General features: G+C 33.4%; 3 protein-coding genes across 4 annotated transcripts; 1 reads left to right on the forward strand and 2 right to left on the reverse strand.

The window, feature by feature from the left end:
• Window positions 1-6: 6 nt before the first annotated feature.
• On the reverse strand, window positions 7-5758 carry LOC106174400 (uncharacterized). Its single transcript, XM_013555950.3, has 12 exons — window positions 5559-5758; window positions 5142-5235; window positions 4844-4922; window positions 3920-4127; window positions 3043-3403; window positions 2584-2704; window positions 2082-2187; window positions 1809-1887; window positions 1412-1459; window positions 1183-1244; window positions 824-974; window positions 7-640 (listed from the first exon to the last, which is right to left on the reverse strand). Exons 1-12 carry the CDS (start codon window positions 5648-5650, stop codon window positions 494-496), a joined length of 1548 nt encoding a protein of 515 aa, XP_013411404.2. The 5' UTR covers window positions 5651-5758; the 3' UTR covers window positions 7-493.
• Window positions 5759-6208: 450 nt separating this feature from the next.
• Window positions 6209-11938, reverse strand: LOC106174398 (NAD-dependent protein deacetylase sirtuin-1). Of its 2 annotated transcripts, none has more exons than XM_013555949.2 (11): window positions 11739-11938; window positions 11285-11395; window positions 10964-11031; window positions 10744-10816; window positions 10293-10537; window positions 9918-10070; window positions 9553-9700; window positions 9336-9415; window positions 8798-8984; window positions 7792-8451; window positions 6209-7520 (listed from the first exon to the last, which is right to left on the reverse strand). In XM_013555949.2, the coding sequence occupies exons 1-11, from the start codon at window positions 11902-11904 to the stop codon at window positions 7201-7203; spliced, it is 2211 nt and encodes a 736-aa protein (XP_013411403.2). In that variant the 5' UTR covers window positions 11905-11938; the 3' UTR covers window positions 6209-7200. The 2 variants fall into 2 exon arrangements, with proteins under 2 accessions (XP_013411403.2, XP_013411402.2); XM_013555948.2 differs by having other exon boundaries at window positions 10744-10819.
• A 190-nt stretch (window positions 11939-12128) lies between these two features.
• LOC106174405 (dnaJ homolog subfamily C member 12) lies at window positions 12129-17064 on the forward strand. The gene is made up of 5 exons (XM_013555959.2): window positions 12129-12311; window positions 12753-12831; window positions 14212-14351; window positions 14634-14763; window positions 15618-17064. Exons 1-5 carry the CDS (start codon window positions 12231-12233, stop codon window positions 15704-15706), a joined length of 519 nt encoding a protein of 172 aa, XP_013411413.2. The 5' UTR covers window positions 12129-12230; the 3' UTR covers window positions 15707-17064.
• Window positions 17065-17073: the final 9 nt, after the last annotated feature.

The raw sequence follows: 17073 nt of genomic DNA on the forward strand, positions 1-17073 counted from the left end.
GTCCTATTTGTGGTTAATATGCTTCTATTTTTCATTGATTTTATTGGATTAGGCCAAACAAATGTGTAGGTTACTGGCCATTAGGCAAGCACTAAATTATTATTTCCCAGCTTCTCTGCAATGATATAACCTCTAATCATGAAAGTGTGCCTCAAACAGAAATAAAAGTCATAAAGGACACATTGGACAAATACATACAGCATGTGGCATGAATGCAAATTTGAAATTATAATCATTTAAAAATAAGTAACACTGCACAAGCAAGCAGATTCTTAAGAATAAAGAGATGTTGTTTTTACCCTGTGAACAAGAAGATGGTTCAATTGACTTGTTTCAGGCATTTTGCCCAGATTGACAATAACATGATTTATGAATGCAGTTTGTTAAAGTGAGCTTAGCAACTGTCTACTGTTTGAGAGCAACCAACTCCATTGTATTATTTCTGCTGTCTTAGAATTCAGAATTTCCATATATGAATGGGTTTGAGAGTTGTCTACGATTTGCTTGTTACCATCTCGGCAGAGTTCAATTTTAACCAGGTTTCCATTTTAGAATTAATACGCTGAAGTTGGCTGACTGTTTCCAGGTCCTTTGTTTTTTCGATGAGTAAGGCTGGTACATTGGCCTCCACTTGATAATCCTTGAAAGAAATATGACAATTCTAGAGTGCATCATCATTTCATGAAAAAAAAAGGGGGAGCTCTATACATTTCACTATAAAAAACCTGCAGCTGAGGAAGTTTTATGATAAACTGTCACTTACTTCAATACCCAAACTACTTAATAAGCATCACTGGTTTAAGACTTCAAATGAAAAAAATACCTCTTCTTCTGCCTGAGCAGGGTTGGTGTCCCTGTACTTTTGTTGCAGTTCTTGCAGGTCAGTTAAAAAACTACTAACTTCTTTAGCAGCCTGTAATTTTTTCCTCTCTTCTTCATGTTCCCATTTCAAGGCAGACAATTCTGACCTTGACCTAAAACAGTGGACTGTCATTTGAACTTTTTGAGCATTACAAATAGGCTAACTGAAATTTTAACCTACAGCATTTACTTTTAAGAAACCTTATCATAGTCAAGTTTTATGTTTAACATTACTTTCTAGATCTTAGTGCATTGACAACATTCCATTCCATATATATTTTAAAAGAAAACCTTTGATGAAATTTGCAAAATAATACTTACACAGATTGATCTTTCTGATAGCGCAGTATCTCCATCCTGTGTTTTCTTATACCAGATGTGCTCTACAAAGAATTTTTTTTAATATTTAAAATGACTTTGTAAAAAAATAAATAGACAAAGACCACAAAAACACCCAAAAGGCAATCAATTTTTATTTAAAATCTTGTCTATCTTTAGTGAAAATTGATCCATACATTTTCCTATTAAAGACAGAAATCTAGCTCCATACCTTTAATTGGGCAGATTTTAGACTTCTTACTTCAAGAGCAAGGTCAATCTGAAATAAAAACAATTAAGTAAAATATAAAAAAATATTTATAAAAATATAATTTGAGTTTTTTAAGCCACATTCCAAATGACAAAACCTGTGATGTATTGTAGGTCAGTGTTTCAACAGTGAGCCTACAAGCTGTTATTTGGATGGCTTGTTAAAATCTAAGTTAACACTTTTTTCTTCATTGCAAAAGGTGGGGGGGTCATCTTTTGATGCTTCTGGCTCTGCACTGTAACTGCCCCCACCCCAACCACCATCACCACATATTTAGGACAGCATATTTCAAAATCCTAGCAAAACCCCTGATAGTGATTAAAATTAACCCAATTCACTGCTCTGTGAAGGTACTTACTGTGTCAAACACAACTTCTCTTAAATCAAACACAAACTGACTGATTCCTCTTCTAACAGCTTTTGTTGTTGCATTATCTCTGAAACAAAATCATTCACATTTTTTTCATATAAATCAATGTATGCATGTTTAACAACATAACAATATTGGGAAAAATCAAATCATGAAAGATAATTTGGATTAAATCCCAATAATGTATCAAAAATAAGAAGGCAGTAATCAAAAGTCTCCATTTGCTTATCTATTAAAAAACGATAATAAAAACCTCCAAACCTAACAAGTGCAGCAATGTCTTCAATTGCTTCCAGGGCCACATCCAGATCAGTGGCATCAGAAATATTTCTCTTTCTACCTCCACTCCACAAACGAACAGATTTTGCTGAAAAAAAAATCAATGAAAACCGTTTACATAAACTTTCAGCAAACCACTAATAATAAAAGGTAACAATGGTATAAAACCATTTCTATTGTTTTGGGTGTAAATCACAGGGCTATGGTTACGGGATGTTTTGGACAAATTGACTTTTGGTCAGAAAAGGTACACTTATTACCCTGTGTCAAAATTTAGGTTTTATGCCATATCTCAAGAGGTACAGAGGTACACACGTTAAGGTTCACTTTTTCAAGAAAAATAAAAAAAGACCCTCCCCCTTTCTTGAGATTGCTTTCTTCAGGCCTAAATCACACTTTTAGCACTGCTTTTGATCTTACTGATTCTTTCATAACAGAACTGCCAAAATATGTGTTTGCCAGTTTTGGATAAAATTTATTATACCCCGATTTGTTTCCTCTAACGACTGTGTAGTCCGTTTTTTTGGTTTTTGCACAGGTTGTTTTTCTGGAACGCTTGGTGTCCTGGCATCCATCACTGCTGTTCCATCTAGAATGCTTAGATCCTTAAGAAAAATAAGTATTACATCATTCCTTTTTCATTAAAAACCCTTCACTTTCATTCTTTGGAATAAGTTTAACTATGTACAAGATAAAGTTTAATATGGTTTCATTTCCTCAATAAAAAAACGTCAAATACTGAAATATGTAAACTTTCTGAAAGGATTCTGGATTCCTTTACACCCATGACAAATACAGACAGCATTTGGCATCTTTATTGCATTTTTCAAAAACTTCATTCTGTCAGTTATAATGACAAATGTCATAATATCAATAGATGTATTCTTGATTATACATATTATTTTATAACAGCATTAACATAATTTACTAAGTCAAATCTCACCATGCTTCTATTCAAAGGAGTTTGAATTCTCTCAGTTTGTGTTCTTCCTCCTTTAAAACTCATGGGTGTGCTTACAATGCTTGGGGGACGTCTGGGAGTGTATCTGATTCTTGGACCCGATCTTTCTGCTGTTGAGGAAGAAGTGGTTTCATTTCCTACAGATTTTGGCAATGTACTGTTTTTATCCTTGGTACTCCTTTGATAAACTGGCCCAGAGTTGGAACCTGTAGTACTTGAGCTGTGCTTTGGGGTGACAGTTTTAGCAAACGAAGTGTGCAAAGATGTATGCTTTTGATGTGTTGGACCCGATTCCAAACCCGACATCATTTGTTCATTGTCAGGATCAGCTCTCGCTCTGAAACTATTAATGAAAAATTGGGGTCTCCCTTATTGCAACATATTATTATTTGAATCTATATTCAAATGTATTAAAATCATATCTCATTCCATGCCAGTTTTATAATAATAATAATTATTATTATTATTTATAGTCTAAAATCCATATAAAATGTTCAGTAGACTTTACATGGGTAAAATGAACAGAATAAGATGAATAAAGTCAGTAAATAAATAGTCAGTTAAAGATATTAAGATATTAAAATGTATATGTGATATTATAAATTTCCCAATTATTTTCAAACTTAAAACAAGGATTTTAAACCTTATAATAGCAAGTCTGTCATATTAAAACACTGATTTTCATTAAAAGATTGGGACTTTTAAAGAGCTTATCACATCAAGAAGAGCCCAGGTCTAGCAAGGCCGAGACCTAAATATGGCGGACCTACATGAAAGGAAGACAGTATAATCCTTTAATGGTCTCTCAGTGACATTCCTTGCTAGACCTCAGGTCTTCTCGATGTGAAGGCTCTCTTACCTAGATTTCCTAGAGACTATGTTATCTGACCCTTGTTCAATATACTCCTCAATGCTTTCTTCTCCAGATGTTGGCCTTCCATCCTCTGAGTAATGCCCTTGTTCTGCATCAGAACCACTTTCATCTTGGTCATATATTTTTTGCTGTGTGCCTTGTTCATTTAATTCTTCTTCAGAAAGATATTCTTCTTCTGATAAATGTCTATATTCTAAGTAAAATCAGAAAAAATGTTATATACAAACAGGAGAAACTGTTCATTATGGTCAAAAAAATTAATTTTCCTGGGGTAAATGGCAATTTTCCCATACTAACCAATGGTTAATAAATCTATTTCTACATTCAAAGTTATTCCCTGGTTTTTTTCTAAAGAGTTTGTTTTTTGTAATAATCTCTTGAGAGATTATTATAGAGTATAGCCATCTATGGAGGTCACGTGGTCCGATGACAAGCACAGATTGCAGATTCATTGCTATAACAGCTGTTTTTGTGGTAAAATGGATAATTATATTGATAAAATAATTGATAAAAAGAAAAACAATAATTTGAAAAGAATAATTATACTTATATGAGTTGTTTACAATGTATTTACTGTGAAATAAAGAAATCATATGAAGAGTTGTTATCCCTTTAAATACTTTATGCACATATAAAAGTAATGGATCAGCTGATTTTACAAGTCATTTTATGTGGTTTTAAGGTTCATTGACCTGTCAAAGTGACAGCCAAGCATTTCAACCCAAACAGCAGCATGTGGCACTATTCACAATTACCAGCACTACCAGTGTCATGACCAAGTCTTTACAGTGCAAAGGAAAAAAATAAAAATTGAGGAAAAATATAAAAATGTAGGGGTGCTCTAAACAAAAGTTCAACTTTACACCTGTCGACTTAAAAATGGATTATAGAATAAAGACAAGCACTAACCTTGTTGCTGTGGTATAGCAACTGGAATATTGGACTGTAGGGCAACAGGTTCTGGTGAGGTATACACCTCAGAAAGTTCCTGATAAGAGCAAAAAGGGTGCCATGGACATGACATTTTAATTTTATGGAAATCATATTCTCAGTCTATTATCATGTAACACAGTGTGGCTTCTTTAATTCCTACAACAATTACATGTACCACTCACAATTTGATAAAATTTCATATTTTGAATCACACTTTTATTTTAACACCATCTTCCTTCAGAAGGGAAATTACATACAACCAAGTCAAACTTACTTCTTGTGACTGTAACACAGCTGCAACTGGAGAAATATTGTTCTCCCAGTTTCTGACGAAAGTGAAAGGACGAACAGTGGTCGTGCGATTGTTCCTAAAAGTAAAGTGGAAGACGTAGGCCATCACATTATCAGTAATTTATCAATGTGGTTCATTAGTAAGCTCTTCTGAAATAAGTACATATTTTCAGTTGTTTAAGAGAGTACAACGCTATTTATAACATTGTCCGACTGGATATATCTTATGACTGTTTTAGTGTGTACGAAGCGGTGACTGTAATGACTAACGAGTCTTTACTAACGTTTATCAAATACCGTCCGATTTGCAACTGACGTTTTAACGGACTATCACATATGCTAGTTTTTAATTTAAAAAAAAAACAGATGGTTAAAAATACACAGGAATAACAATACTTACAAAAATCTCCGATTAAGAATTGGACGAGTTCTTGAAGGTAAAAAGATGCTTTGAGAATTCTGAGAACTTTGAGATTGTGAATCTCCCTCCATTTCTGTCGCTTTCTGTGCTTCTATTCAAAAGAATCATTATCCAAGACGAGCTGGTTTCTGTACCGCAAATAGAAACGACATCAAGTACATTTTAGTGTTCTGCGTTTAAGACACAACTGTTCAACCCCCAAAAGGTTTTGCTCTTTTCATTTTTATGTATTCTTCATTGGAAATTCTAGAAAGCAAATGGAACAAACTTTTAAACACTCAAAGAGCACTGATACATCTACCACATTTTGCAGGGCATTGGGACATATAAACTTTCCTTCTTTAGTCCATACATGGACAACTCAAAGTCGGCATAAACATTAAGTCAGTCTTCATTGACATTTTTCACTGGTCATGAACAACCTCTCTTTTGAGTTGATTACACCAAACCAGATAGGTGCAATACCAGAAATAAGACTAAAAGGAACCCCCCCCCCCCCCCTCCGAATTCAACAGGAAAAAATATTTGAGCCAGAGGGTCTATTTAGTAATTTTTTCCCCACCAATTAGATGTGCACAGATGGAAATGTCACACTTCTTTGTCATATAAAATAACTCTGTAATAAATGGTAAAACAAACCAATTTACTTTAATACAAAGTACAACTATGTGAAGAAATCCAGCTCCAAACAGTTGAATAATGGACATTTGAATGATACAAACATTTAAAAGTTAGCACATTACCTTTCCACCAACAAATTGTATAATTACAATATTCTTAATAAACAATTTTAAAACATTTTTATCAAGATATAAAGGTAAATGCCATGCTACAGATGAACAACCAAAAACTAAACTACGTGACATTTTAGTACATAAACACAAACCAATTATGCTGGACACAGCATGCCACTTTTTCTTAAACTGTAAGTAAAAAGGGCACATTTCAAAATAACTGAACTACCATAGCCAGCATAATGAAGATTCGGAAATCTCTCTTAACATTATGCCAAATCTAATACAAAATGTAGAAAAATAACAGTATATGTGAATTACAAACATACTTCATTGAACTATACTGCATTTATATACAAAAACTATTAAAAAGTATTGCATAAGTATACACTATGTACATATGGAAAATTACATTATGTACAAACTACTTTCCACTCATCTTAGAAATACCCATTCCGGTCAACAGTTACATTTTCCCTCAATCTCTCTTTTACATTCATTAGGGAGGAAAGTTTGTACAATTAATGGAGGAGGAAGTGGTGTCAGTTTCTTCAATAAAATAACTCGATGAGCTTCAAAATAAAATAAATAAATAAATAAATAAATAAATAAATAAATAAATAAATAAATAAATAAATACAATTCTTAACCTTATTCCCTTCAGTTTGCCCTTATTCAAATCATAGATATATTTGGGTTTATATTCAATTTAAGCCAATTTAATGATATATTGTGGGCAACAATAGTCCAAGACATGAACAAATACGAATTCCAACAAGACAGATCAATATTTAGAACAGCAGCTTTGGAGTAAACTGGATTGTAGCATTTTAACTCCATTTATGTATTTGCACTTCCCCTCCATCCAGCTCCAGATTTGGTCTCCATTAAGTTATAAGGACATTTAAAGAGTTACTGCCCTCATTATCAATTTGATCAGTTAACGTCTCTCCTAAATATGCAGGTGCCACATCTTGATCAGGTTTAGGTCTGGACATGTTAATGTCAGAGAGATTTTGAACACTGCTGTTGTTGTCAGACATTTCATTTTCAGGCTTATCATGAATGTGATGATTGGCCTTTTCTTCATTAATGTCATCAAGATCTGGCTCACCATCGCTGCTCTCTCCTCCACTGTCATCCTCTGAGAACACCTCTGCACCAGGAAACACATACCTATTTGGAGGAACATGAAGGTAACTGTGCTCTGTAAAAAAAAAAGAAAACATTTCATACATGCACCATGTACACAATTTCACATATTCATAATCATTCTCCATGCTGTATGAACTAAGTGTATGAATATATCTCCTACTTTTATAATCTTTAGTACCTTTTTGGGATGTCAAACTTTTAACCAATACAAAGAACAAAAAGTCAAAAATGTGCAATAATGACATGCCTATCCACACATTAGTACAAAATTAATAAAATATTAAAAAATCAACATAATTTTCCCTTTTAATGATATCATTTACCTGGTAGTCTTAATGCAATACTTTGTTTCTTTTTGGGTATCCAACATTCCCTTAATGCTGCCAAGTCTGTGGTTGAAGCCAATTTGCTGTCTCCATCATCAGTTGGTATGGATGACACTTCAGTTATGCTAGATACTTCCTCATCAACACTATATTGTTGCTTATTACTACTCATATTGCTGTCACTATTTTCTGAAAATTGTCTGTCAACTTCTGATATTGGTGTTTGATCGCTTTCCTTTTCTACATTTGCTTGTTCTGCCTGGCTCTCGTCCTTCAACTCAATGGCAATTTGTTCAGAAGTTTCAACACAAGCATTTTGTGCAGATTGTTTGGAAGGCACTGATGCACAAGGGACCTCATCCTGTGCTGGCAAGGTAGGCTCTGGAACTCTTTCATCAGAACCTATATGTCCAGCAAAATGAGGACTTGATCTACTGATTAAACATGGAGATTCAGGAGGTGTTGGCAGGCAGTCCTTGGATATCTCTGTTAGTTTTTCACCATCTTTAGAACACAGGGATCCCCAACCCTCTCCCAGTCTCCTGCATAGTTCTTGGACTATCCCGTCACAGTCCCCAAGAAGCTCCACGTCAAAATTGAGGTGTTTCAGTGGCTCTCTGTTGATAAGTATTTGTGGCACATGAGGTGATACAGAGTCTGAAAGAAAAAAGAATTAGAGTATTATGCTATTCCATGGTAAGGAATGAGATTGAAAGTTTCATTTTCAACGTAATTGTACAAACAATCCATGAAATGAAGTATAAACATCAACACAAATGACAGACAAACAACTGACTGAAAAAACGATGAAAAATATAACTATTTTGAAGTGCGCAATACCTTTACCCACAGCTATGTCCAAAATGGACAGAATTTGAATGATGTACCCACACCCCAAAACACAATCCGCATACAAACAGCCTAGAGACAATGACTGACCTCTGTAAATACTCAGAGAGTGATATCAGGATATGTTAGAGATTTCACTTTCAGTATCACTTACTGGGTATAAGAGCTACTGGTCTGACTTTGAGAGAAGATCCTATGACAATGAGCAGATCACAGTTATCTTTGTCATGAGACATGCTTTTGTGGAACTCCTCTGGCAAGCTTTCTCCAAAAAACACTATGTCTGGCTTCATAATAGGCATTTCAGCTTCTGGAGGGCAGTTAGGGCATCTTGGAATAACCTGTCAGTTTTATACAAAAATGTCAGAATTGATGCAGAACTTTTATTTAAATAATGGATTGTTAAGCAATTCCCTTTTAACCATGCTCTTTAAAAATTTTTTTCCCCAAAAATGGAGCTTAAAAAAACAATCTCTGCATTAAATGCGGAGTTTCATATTTCATGATAACATAACATGTGCTTAACCAATAGGATCACATACTCAGGAAAAAAATCAGTCAAATAATTGCAAGTTAACCATTTTCCATAATAACTTTATCAGTTAAAATAATCATTTATTATAAGAAGTTAACTGTGGTAAACTGTTTCCACAAAAGTGAAAACCTAACATTTTGCATTTGTTTTCACAAACCTGTTTCATGATGTCTTCTTTTACAGCATTGGCATCCACTTTGTACTTGCAGGTCATACATGTGGCTGTTGCAAATGACCCTGCAAATGATGCATAAAGCCAATAATGTACTGTTTTTGTCTTTTGTATAAAATGTGTTTTTAATCTTTTAAAACCATCAAAATAGATTGCTTTCCTTTTTTTCAAATTTCTATTTATGATACAAAATTTTTCTTACCATGGCACTGAATAACATTTTGAATGCCTGCTACTTGTTCCAATGTGTCTATATTTTGTGCATAGTTCCTTAATAGTTTTTCATGATCTTCAAGAAGTTTTATAAACCTATGACATGGTGAAGGTTGGAACTGGCCTGGATAGATTTCCTATTGAAAATACAGGACACTGGTAATGTTTCAAAAATACTAAAAAGCAATTTCAGTTTACAATTATGCCAATATATCCAATCACTGTTAAGATAACTTCTAAAGAAGTAAAACGCAGATTAAAATTTCATTATCACACTTGAATATGACATATTCAATATACCAAGCATCATTTTAACCATTAACTTTACATCTTGATATTCTTAACCATACTGACCTTAGCAAACTTGAAGAATGGTTTAGGGTTGTTTCTGAAGTATCTTATATCAAACATAGCTTGAGGATCTGGAAGGTCTGGGTAGTCGACAGATAAACGGGCATAGATACCATTGCGCGAGCGAAAATCTGGAATTCCACAGGATACTGAAACCTGAAACAAAGAAGTATAAGGTCTCTGCATTCCATATTCAAGATTGTATACAGTTTTATGTAGTTCTATAAACTGAAAAGGCAATTTTAAAGTATTACACTTTTGATGAATTATAATAAATAAGGATATCCCCCATTCTTCTAAAAACATTCATACTTGAATTATGAAGAAATGCTCCCAACTTCATACAGTTTAAGCAGAGGCCACATAAGGGTCACTTACCCCTGCACCTGTCAATACAATTATATTTCTTGCTCTTTTTATCAGTTCTACTACATCATCCATGGTGTTCACATGGCTAAGTTTCTTTCTCTTAGGAGGCTCTGAGAGGATCTCCACCACAATCTTCCACAGAGTCAAATCATCCACCTCATCTGGTATAAAAGTACTGTGTGGTAACAGGTGGTGAAGTATTTCCCTTGGTTCCCTTCCACCAGCCATTTGTCTATGAACCCATGAGATGGGACCTGAATAGAAGAAGTTGATATTTTATTTAAAAAAACAACAACAACAACCAGGCTTCATAGCTACATATTCACATCATGATAACTTATTCAGCAGCTCTCACAAACAAAAACAAACATATAATCTGCTCTCTTTAAAATACTTAAATACCATTTCCAATATTCTTATATGAGAATGTACGTCATTGTGTATATGTACTAACACTTACCTGCCATCGATCTCCATTCTTCTTCAGCACTCATTCCTGATAAATCACTCATTTCGCTTATGTTGTCCTCTTCCTGCTATCCATCAAATGAAAGACATTAAAATAATTTCTTGAGAGTTAATTTTAACTTGAAATAAACTGATATAGAGAAACACTTGTAAAGTTCTGTTTCACCATTATGATTTTACATTCTGATTTCATGATGAAAATTTTGACCTACCTGACTTCCAGTATTATCACTGCCATCTCCCGACCCTCCACTGAGGTAGTACTCTAACTCATCCTCTCCTGCAAGCAAGAATTACTCAACACTGCTTAAAAAACATCAAATGTGTGTGTGTGCATGCGTTTGTGCATAAATCTGCAATATATAGATGTAATCATTAAGCACCCCAAGAATGTTTCAGAAAATTGTGAGCAAAACATCACGTATATGATACATGTTTCTTCAGATCAACTTTGATATCAATTGCTTCTGGATAAAGATTCAACAAATTTCCACAGAGCATAAGTTATCTATCTTTGAAGCACATGCACTTACCTTCGGCATGCACATAAACTTCTGGGGGATGTTCATTCATTCCTGGGAATTCTGATGGAATAATATCCTCTATGGGCACATTGCTTACAAGATTGTCCTTGTCGTTTTCAACTGCAAAAAATTGATTGAATCAATTGAAAATTCAAATAACAATTGGTTTGACATTGAGTAAAATCCCATTCCAATGTGCGTGTTATGTCAAAATAATCCACGTGGTGATTGACCTAAATTACGTTAAAAAGTAGGTCACAACTGTTTTGCTTGGTCAGTATATCTTCATAATTTTTGTTCCTTGGGTTCGAAAGAGACAAAAATAGCTATATATTTCAATAAAGGAGAACTTATGCTATAACCTGATGCTGACAAAATAACCGCTTATAGACGCTGTTTTTTTATTTTAATTTGGGCTCCTCTTGCATGACCTAGGCGAACTTTTTTGTAGGAAATGACACACCTTTCAAGTGTTCTTCTTGTAGACCTTCTTTCAATCTCTTTTGTAGGCAGATAGAATCCCCAGCCTCTAATCCTTCTCCCGGCCCCCTAACGAAGTCTTCAAATGAATCTGTATCCGACCTAGGACGTTTTAATTGTGATGAGAATTCGCTTCCTTGTGCCGCCATATTGGATTTGGACGCGGTATACAATTGCGCATGCTCTGTGGAAGTGTGAACGTCACAGGGAGCAATAATTTTTTAATATTTTCTTTATTTACTATACACATTAGTGTGTACTTGACAGTGACTTTATGAAATGTTCCCAATGGTCAATTTTACAAATATACTTATGTTAAAAATAAGAAGAGAGTAGCCTTTATAACTAAGAATTATTGCTCTTTTGGAATATTAGAAAACACTAACAAATATACACTCCCATCATATATAAACACTTCCGGCAACAAGCTTGAAGTTGTGCAGGCGGTGCAAATGTCCTTCTGTTGTGACCCACAATGGTTGACGCCGCACTTAACAGCGAGATTAATTCTGAAGATGATTACTATCACATCTTGGGATGTGACGAACTCTCAACAGTAAGTTTTAGCAGCAATCGTATAGTTCGATTCCCCACTCAGTATAGTCATTTCCCTGACACAGACACAGTTACAGTGACTTAATTAATCTAAAAAGTACATAAATCGACTTTTAAATACCACACTAGTCAATTGGAGTGTGAAAAATGGGTTGAGTATTATAAATTTGTTAACAGTAAGTCAATTTTAAGTTTCCGGGTTTAGTATATTTTTATGATATTTTGAGTCAAAATTTTTTAATGTTAGTTAAAGTCTAAATAGCTATATTGTAGTGGATTCAATTAAATCTAATGTTATTTGTTTGATGCCTTGATTTTTCATGTAAGTGGTAAGTGTGGATTCTTAAGTTTGAAATATAATGCAGTACATTTATTCTAATACAAACCATGTATTTAGGTTTCAGTTCAGACAAATGCAATTATTTTCATTTATTAATTTTAGATGGAGCAAATATATGCAGAATATAAGGCGAGAGTAATGGAAAATCATCCTGACAAATGTCAAGATGACCCAAAAGCAAGTATGATTGTCTTTTGTTGATTTTGAATTACAATACTAGTATAAGGTAGATTGTGAAAGGTAATTTAAGTTGAACTAGTTCACATTTTAAACAGAATTTCTTTTAATTTTGTAATCTGTATAGAATTTACCAAATCAATGTTTTGCAAAAAAATATTGATAAATACCTTAACATCATTTCCATTTAAAGAATGTCTTTGTTACAGTTAGCTCAATGGAAGTATTGACATTTATCTTGCTAGTCTTAATTTACCATTGTTACATCTTCATGGTGGTAGACACCCTGATTGTAAAAGCCAAGAATGTATTGATTTTTGTAGGATATTAGATTGAAGTGCTCTGCTGGTGTGCTGAGCATGGATTTTGAATCTCAATTCGAATACAGGATATTTTGTCTCTTTTAATCTGTGAATAAATGGAAAATTCGACCTCACCACTTTAGAACTTGAAGAAGTTTTTGATGCTAGACTATATGATTTACAAAATAAAAAGTTGATGTAAAATCAAAGTCATTTTCCATGCTTATGAACTGTAGTTTATTGTTAATTACAACTGATACAATTGAATAATTCAGCTGGATAATTTCCACCAACACATTTGTACCTAAAAGAGCTAGACAGTCAATCAAGTCGAGTTGAAAAAAACAGTTGACAATACAAGGATAATATTTTTTATAATAGATAGTATCCTTAAGAGCTTAATCATATAATACAAATTGTTGGATAAGATGTTTCCTTTATATACATTAAGAATGTTACCTTAACTTTATTGTGCATTGTCACCAACAAGGAAAAAAAAGTGCCAAAAAAACTTGTTAATTACTATAAAGACAATAAATTGATAATTGAAGGTTTTGTGAAGAGCCTGCGTTTGAGGAGAAAACATAGATACTGACCACATTAATTTGCCACTTTTAGAAACAGGTTTATCTTTTGTTCCAATATTTGTTTTTTGATTCAGTATGCGAACATTGATAAATGATGGTCATTCATAAACTCTGTATAGTTCTTAGCATTAGTATTGATTTGACAGGGACTTTTACTTCATCTGAGCTAAATTTTGATGAAAGTAAATCAATACAACAACCGCCATTCTCTACGGAGTGACTGTGTTGACATATCTGAGTGTAAAGCAGATTCCATTCATTTCCTGCACACTGGGACAGAGATAATTTTACATTTCCATGCACATATTATAATGTGAATTACATTTTGAGGATTATAAATTTATATTCATGGAGTTTAATTTGGAAGGAGTAAACCAATGTCTGCATTTATCCCATTTTTCTCCTTAAGCTGATGAAAATGAAATGAATATATTGAAATTCCATAAAACATGATTTTACAAGATCTTTTTAAGTCCTGCTTTTTCTTTTGTCAAGCGGAAAGATTTGCCAAATTACAGCGAGCAAAAGAGACCCTTACTAATGATGACACGAGGCAGAAGTATGACCTGTGGAGGAGAAGTGGACTTGCAATACCTTATGAACAGTGGGCCAGCCTTAGAGATACTGTGCATACAGTTAGTTGACTTAATTTGTTTTTCTCTGGAAAGAAGTTTGTAGATCTTCACACATCATTTACTGTGATGCATACAGATAAACAAGGTAGAATTCAATATTCACTTGTAGATTTTGTTTAAAGTAGATAATGTGTAGTAACTCATCTTGCACATTTCTAAATGAAACCAAAATGTACAATTAAAAGAAGCCAAAAAGTGAATTGTGGCCGCAGTGGTTTAGTACTGCTTTTATTTCAGAGTTGTAGACATTCATAAAGAGGAAATTTTTTGTTTTGCTTTCAGTCGATGCATTGGATGGATGCTAAAAAAGAAGCAATGTTACCACAGGCTTCTGATTTCTCAGATGATGTCAAAGGTTATGATGTGTCTTCCAATCAAAAACGAAATCCTGAGGGCAAGGTGCACATGAAAGGTAAGATATTTCTATAAAAAAACAATATCCTGGACCTGGAGAAAATGGCATTTTTCTCTGACCAATAAACCTCGATTTTCCTTTCCAGACACTTGCTCTGTTACAATCTGGGAAAATAGTTAAGTCCTAAAGTTTCGGTTTTTCAAAACATGCCACCACTTTGGTCACTTTGTCAAGATGGTTGACAGGTGGACAGGTTTGTCAGGAGATGATAAATCAGTCTAAGATAAATTTGGCCAAATTATTTCATTATAATGTATTACTTGTCATTAGATAAGTTCATCAAGAAGTGGTTTATGTACTTTTAAGTAAAGGTGTGTTTAAGGGTATATTGTTCATTAAATCAAAATTTTGGAGATAACTTTTATCCTAGAACATTTTATTTCCTTTCTATATTTTATAATGAACTAGATTCAAGCATTTTCTCTTTGCCAAAAACACATGTATTATCTAGTGTCACTAAAAAGCAATTAATTTTTCAAATTTTCTAAAGTTTCATAAATTTTTGATAAAAAGCAGTAAATGTGAAGCAAAAGATGCCTAGCCATTTGTAATTTGAAATTTCTTTGTAACATGCATTTTACAAGCAAGCACTATATGTGTCTGTGTATTTTGATCACCACGTCTATCTGTGTCATCACCATCTGAAACATCGGTGTCAAACTGTATTTTTGTTTTACTTTAAGTTTACTGAGTAGCTTAGAGTAAAACAAAAATATTTTTTTGTTAATTTATTTATTTAATTATTTATAAATGTTGTGTTGCAAATTTTCTTCTGTATATTTGTCAGTTTTTCTGTCTAGTTATACTTGTTGTGCCAACTTTATTTTTATTTATTTAATCTTTTTTTTCAGATATTTCTCATCTGAACTTTGGCGGTGTCCCTTGGGAAAGAGATCCACCAAGTGAAGCACTTCGGAAATTCAGAAATTATGAAATTTAAGCAATGATTCACTCATGTATGTCTATTGGGAAAACAGGGTTCCCTTTGTTGCTAATGGTGCTATTCCACACCAACTATGAATTCCGCAAACCATCAAAAACTGATAAATCCCAGGGTTTTTAGTTTAATTGTGATAAATTCTTTAAGCACCCAATTCTTATTTATTTTCAGTCAGTTCTTGCAATTCTTGAGAAATCCTGAAATTGGTACAAAGGTTTCTAACCAGTCTTCTATTTATCATCAGTTTATGTTCTAGGACCTGTACAATAGCTGCTCTATGTTGAACATCTATTTTTGAAGTGAAGCCCAAGCAGGGAAAAGATTTCTACCAGAAATATGCAAAATTCCATAATTCCTCTTGATTTCTAAAATTTATTAATTCCTGGAATTCGTAGTCGGTATGGAATAGGAGCATTAACTGTTACAATTTTTTTGTTCCTGACACTGTATCTCATCTATTGGCATAATAGATACAAATGCCATTTTTGAAAAAGAGGTCCCCAGATGCTGCCATAAAGATGATGCTGGTTCCTTAAGGGCTTGTGTCAGCAGTGTGAGCAAACTGACCAAGTTGCATACTTCTCTTAAAATTGAAGTTATTGCTTATGACAGCTGTGCTGTTTATATTTGGGTCTATTTACATCAGACCTTAAAATTTTAGATAGGAGATATTTAGAGTGTCTCATTTACAGTTGTTTTATATATTCAGTGGTATTTTATTTAGTTTTAGTCACCTTTGCTATAATGACATCTTTTTCATGTTGTTTTAACATGGCAAATAATATTCTCTATGAATACGCAATTTGGTCAGATCATCAAATGAATGTAAAAAATAATAAAATATTGGAATTAAATTTATGAAAATAAACATTTAAATTGTGCCCCAAAAAATTTCACAGCTGAACTCTGAAAAACAAAATCAGTCTTCATTTGCAACAATTTTTTTGCCAAAAATTATATTGGACAAGTATCACCAGATAGCATGGAGGCCCTATTGCACCTACAAGCCCATTCCTAGTTTAAGGTAGCAGTGATACCAGTTTCAAGTAACTTTTGTTATTCTATAACTTATCTTGGGGTTTGTATGTTATGCAATCTGCATTTAAAAGCTCCAGTTAACCAGTGACAAATTTGTGAGACAATACTGGTGTACAACACAACATCAAAGCAAAATTTCTCAAATATTAATATCTTTGTCAAAGATTAACAGTATTATAACCAGAAGGGCACAGTTTCAAGTTTCATTAAAAGTATTTTGAGCAATTGTACATATTTTTGGATACATGTACTTATGTGCAATGATATTATAGTTGTACTTTATGTTATTTTTATATTAAATATAGCAATATTTGTCTCTATATTAAGTT

The sequence above is a fragment of the Lingula anatina genome, chromosome 2 (assembly GCF_051362555.1).
Source record: "Lingula anatina isolate TDL-2025a chromosome 2, LinAna3.0, whole genome shotgun sequence".
NCBI classification, from domain to species: domain Eukaryota; kingdom Metazoa; phylum Brachiopoda; class Lingulata; order Lingulida; family Lingulidae; genus Lingula; species Lingula anatina.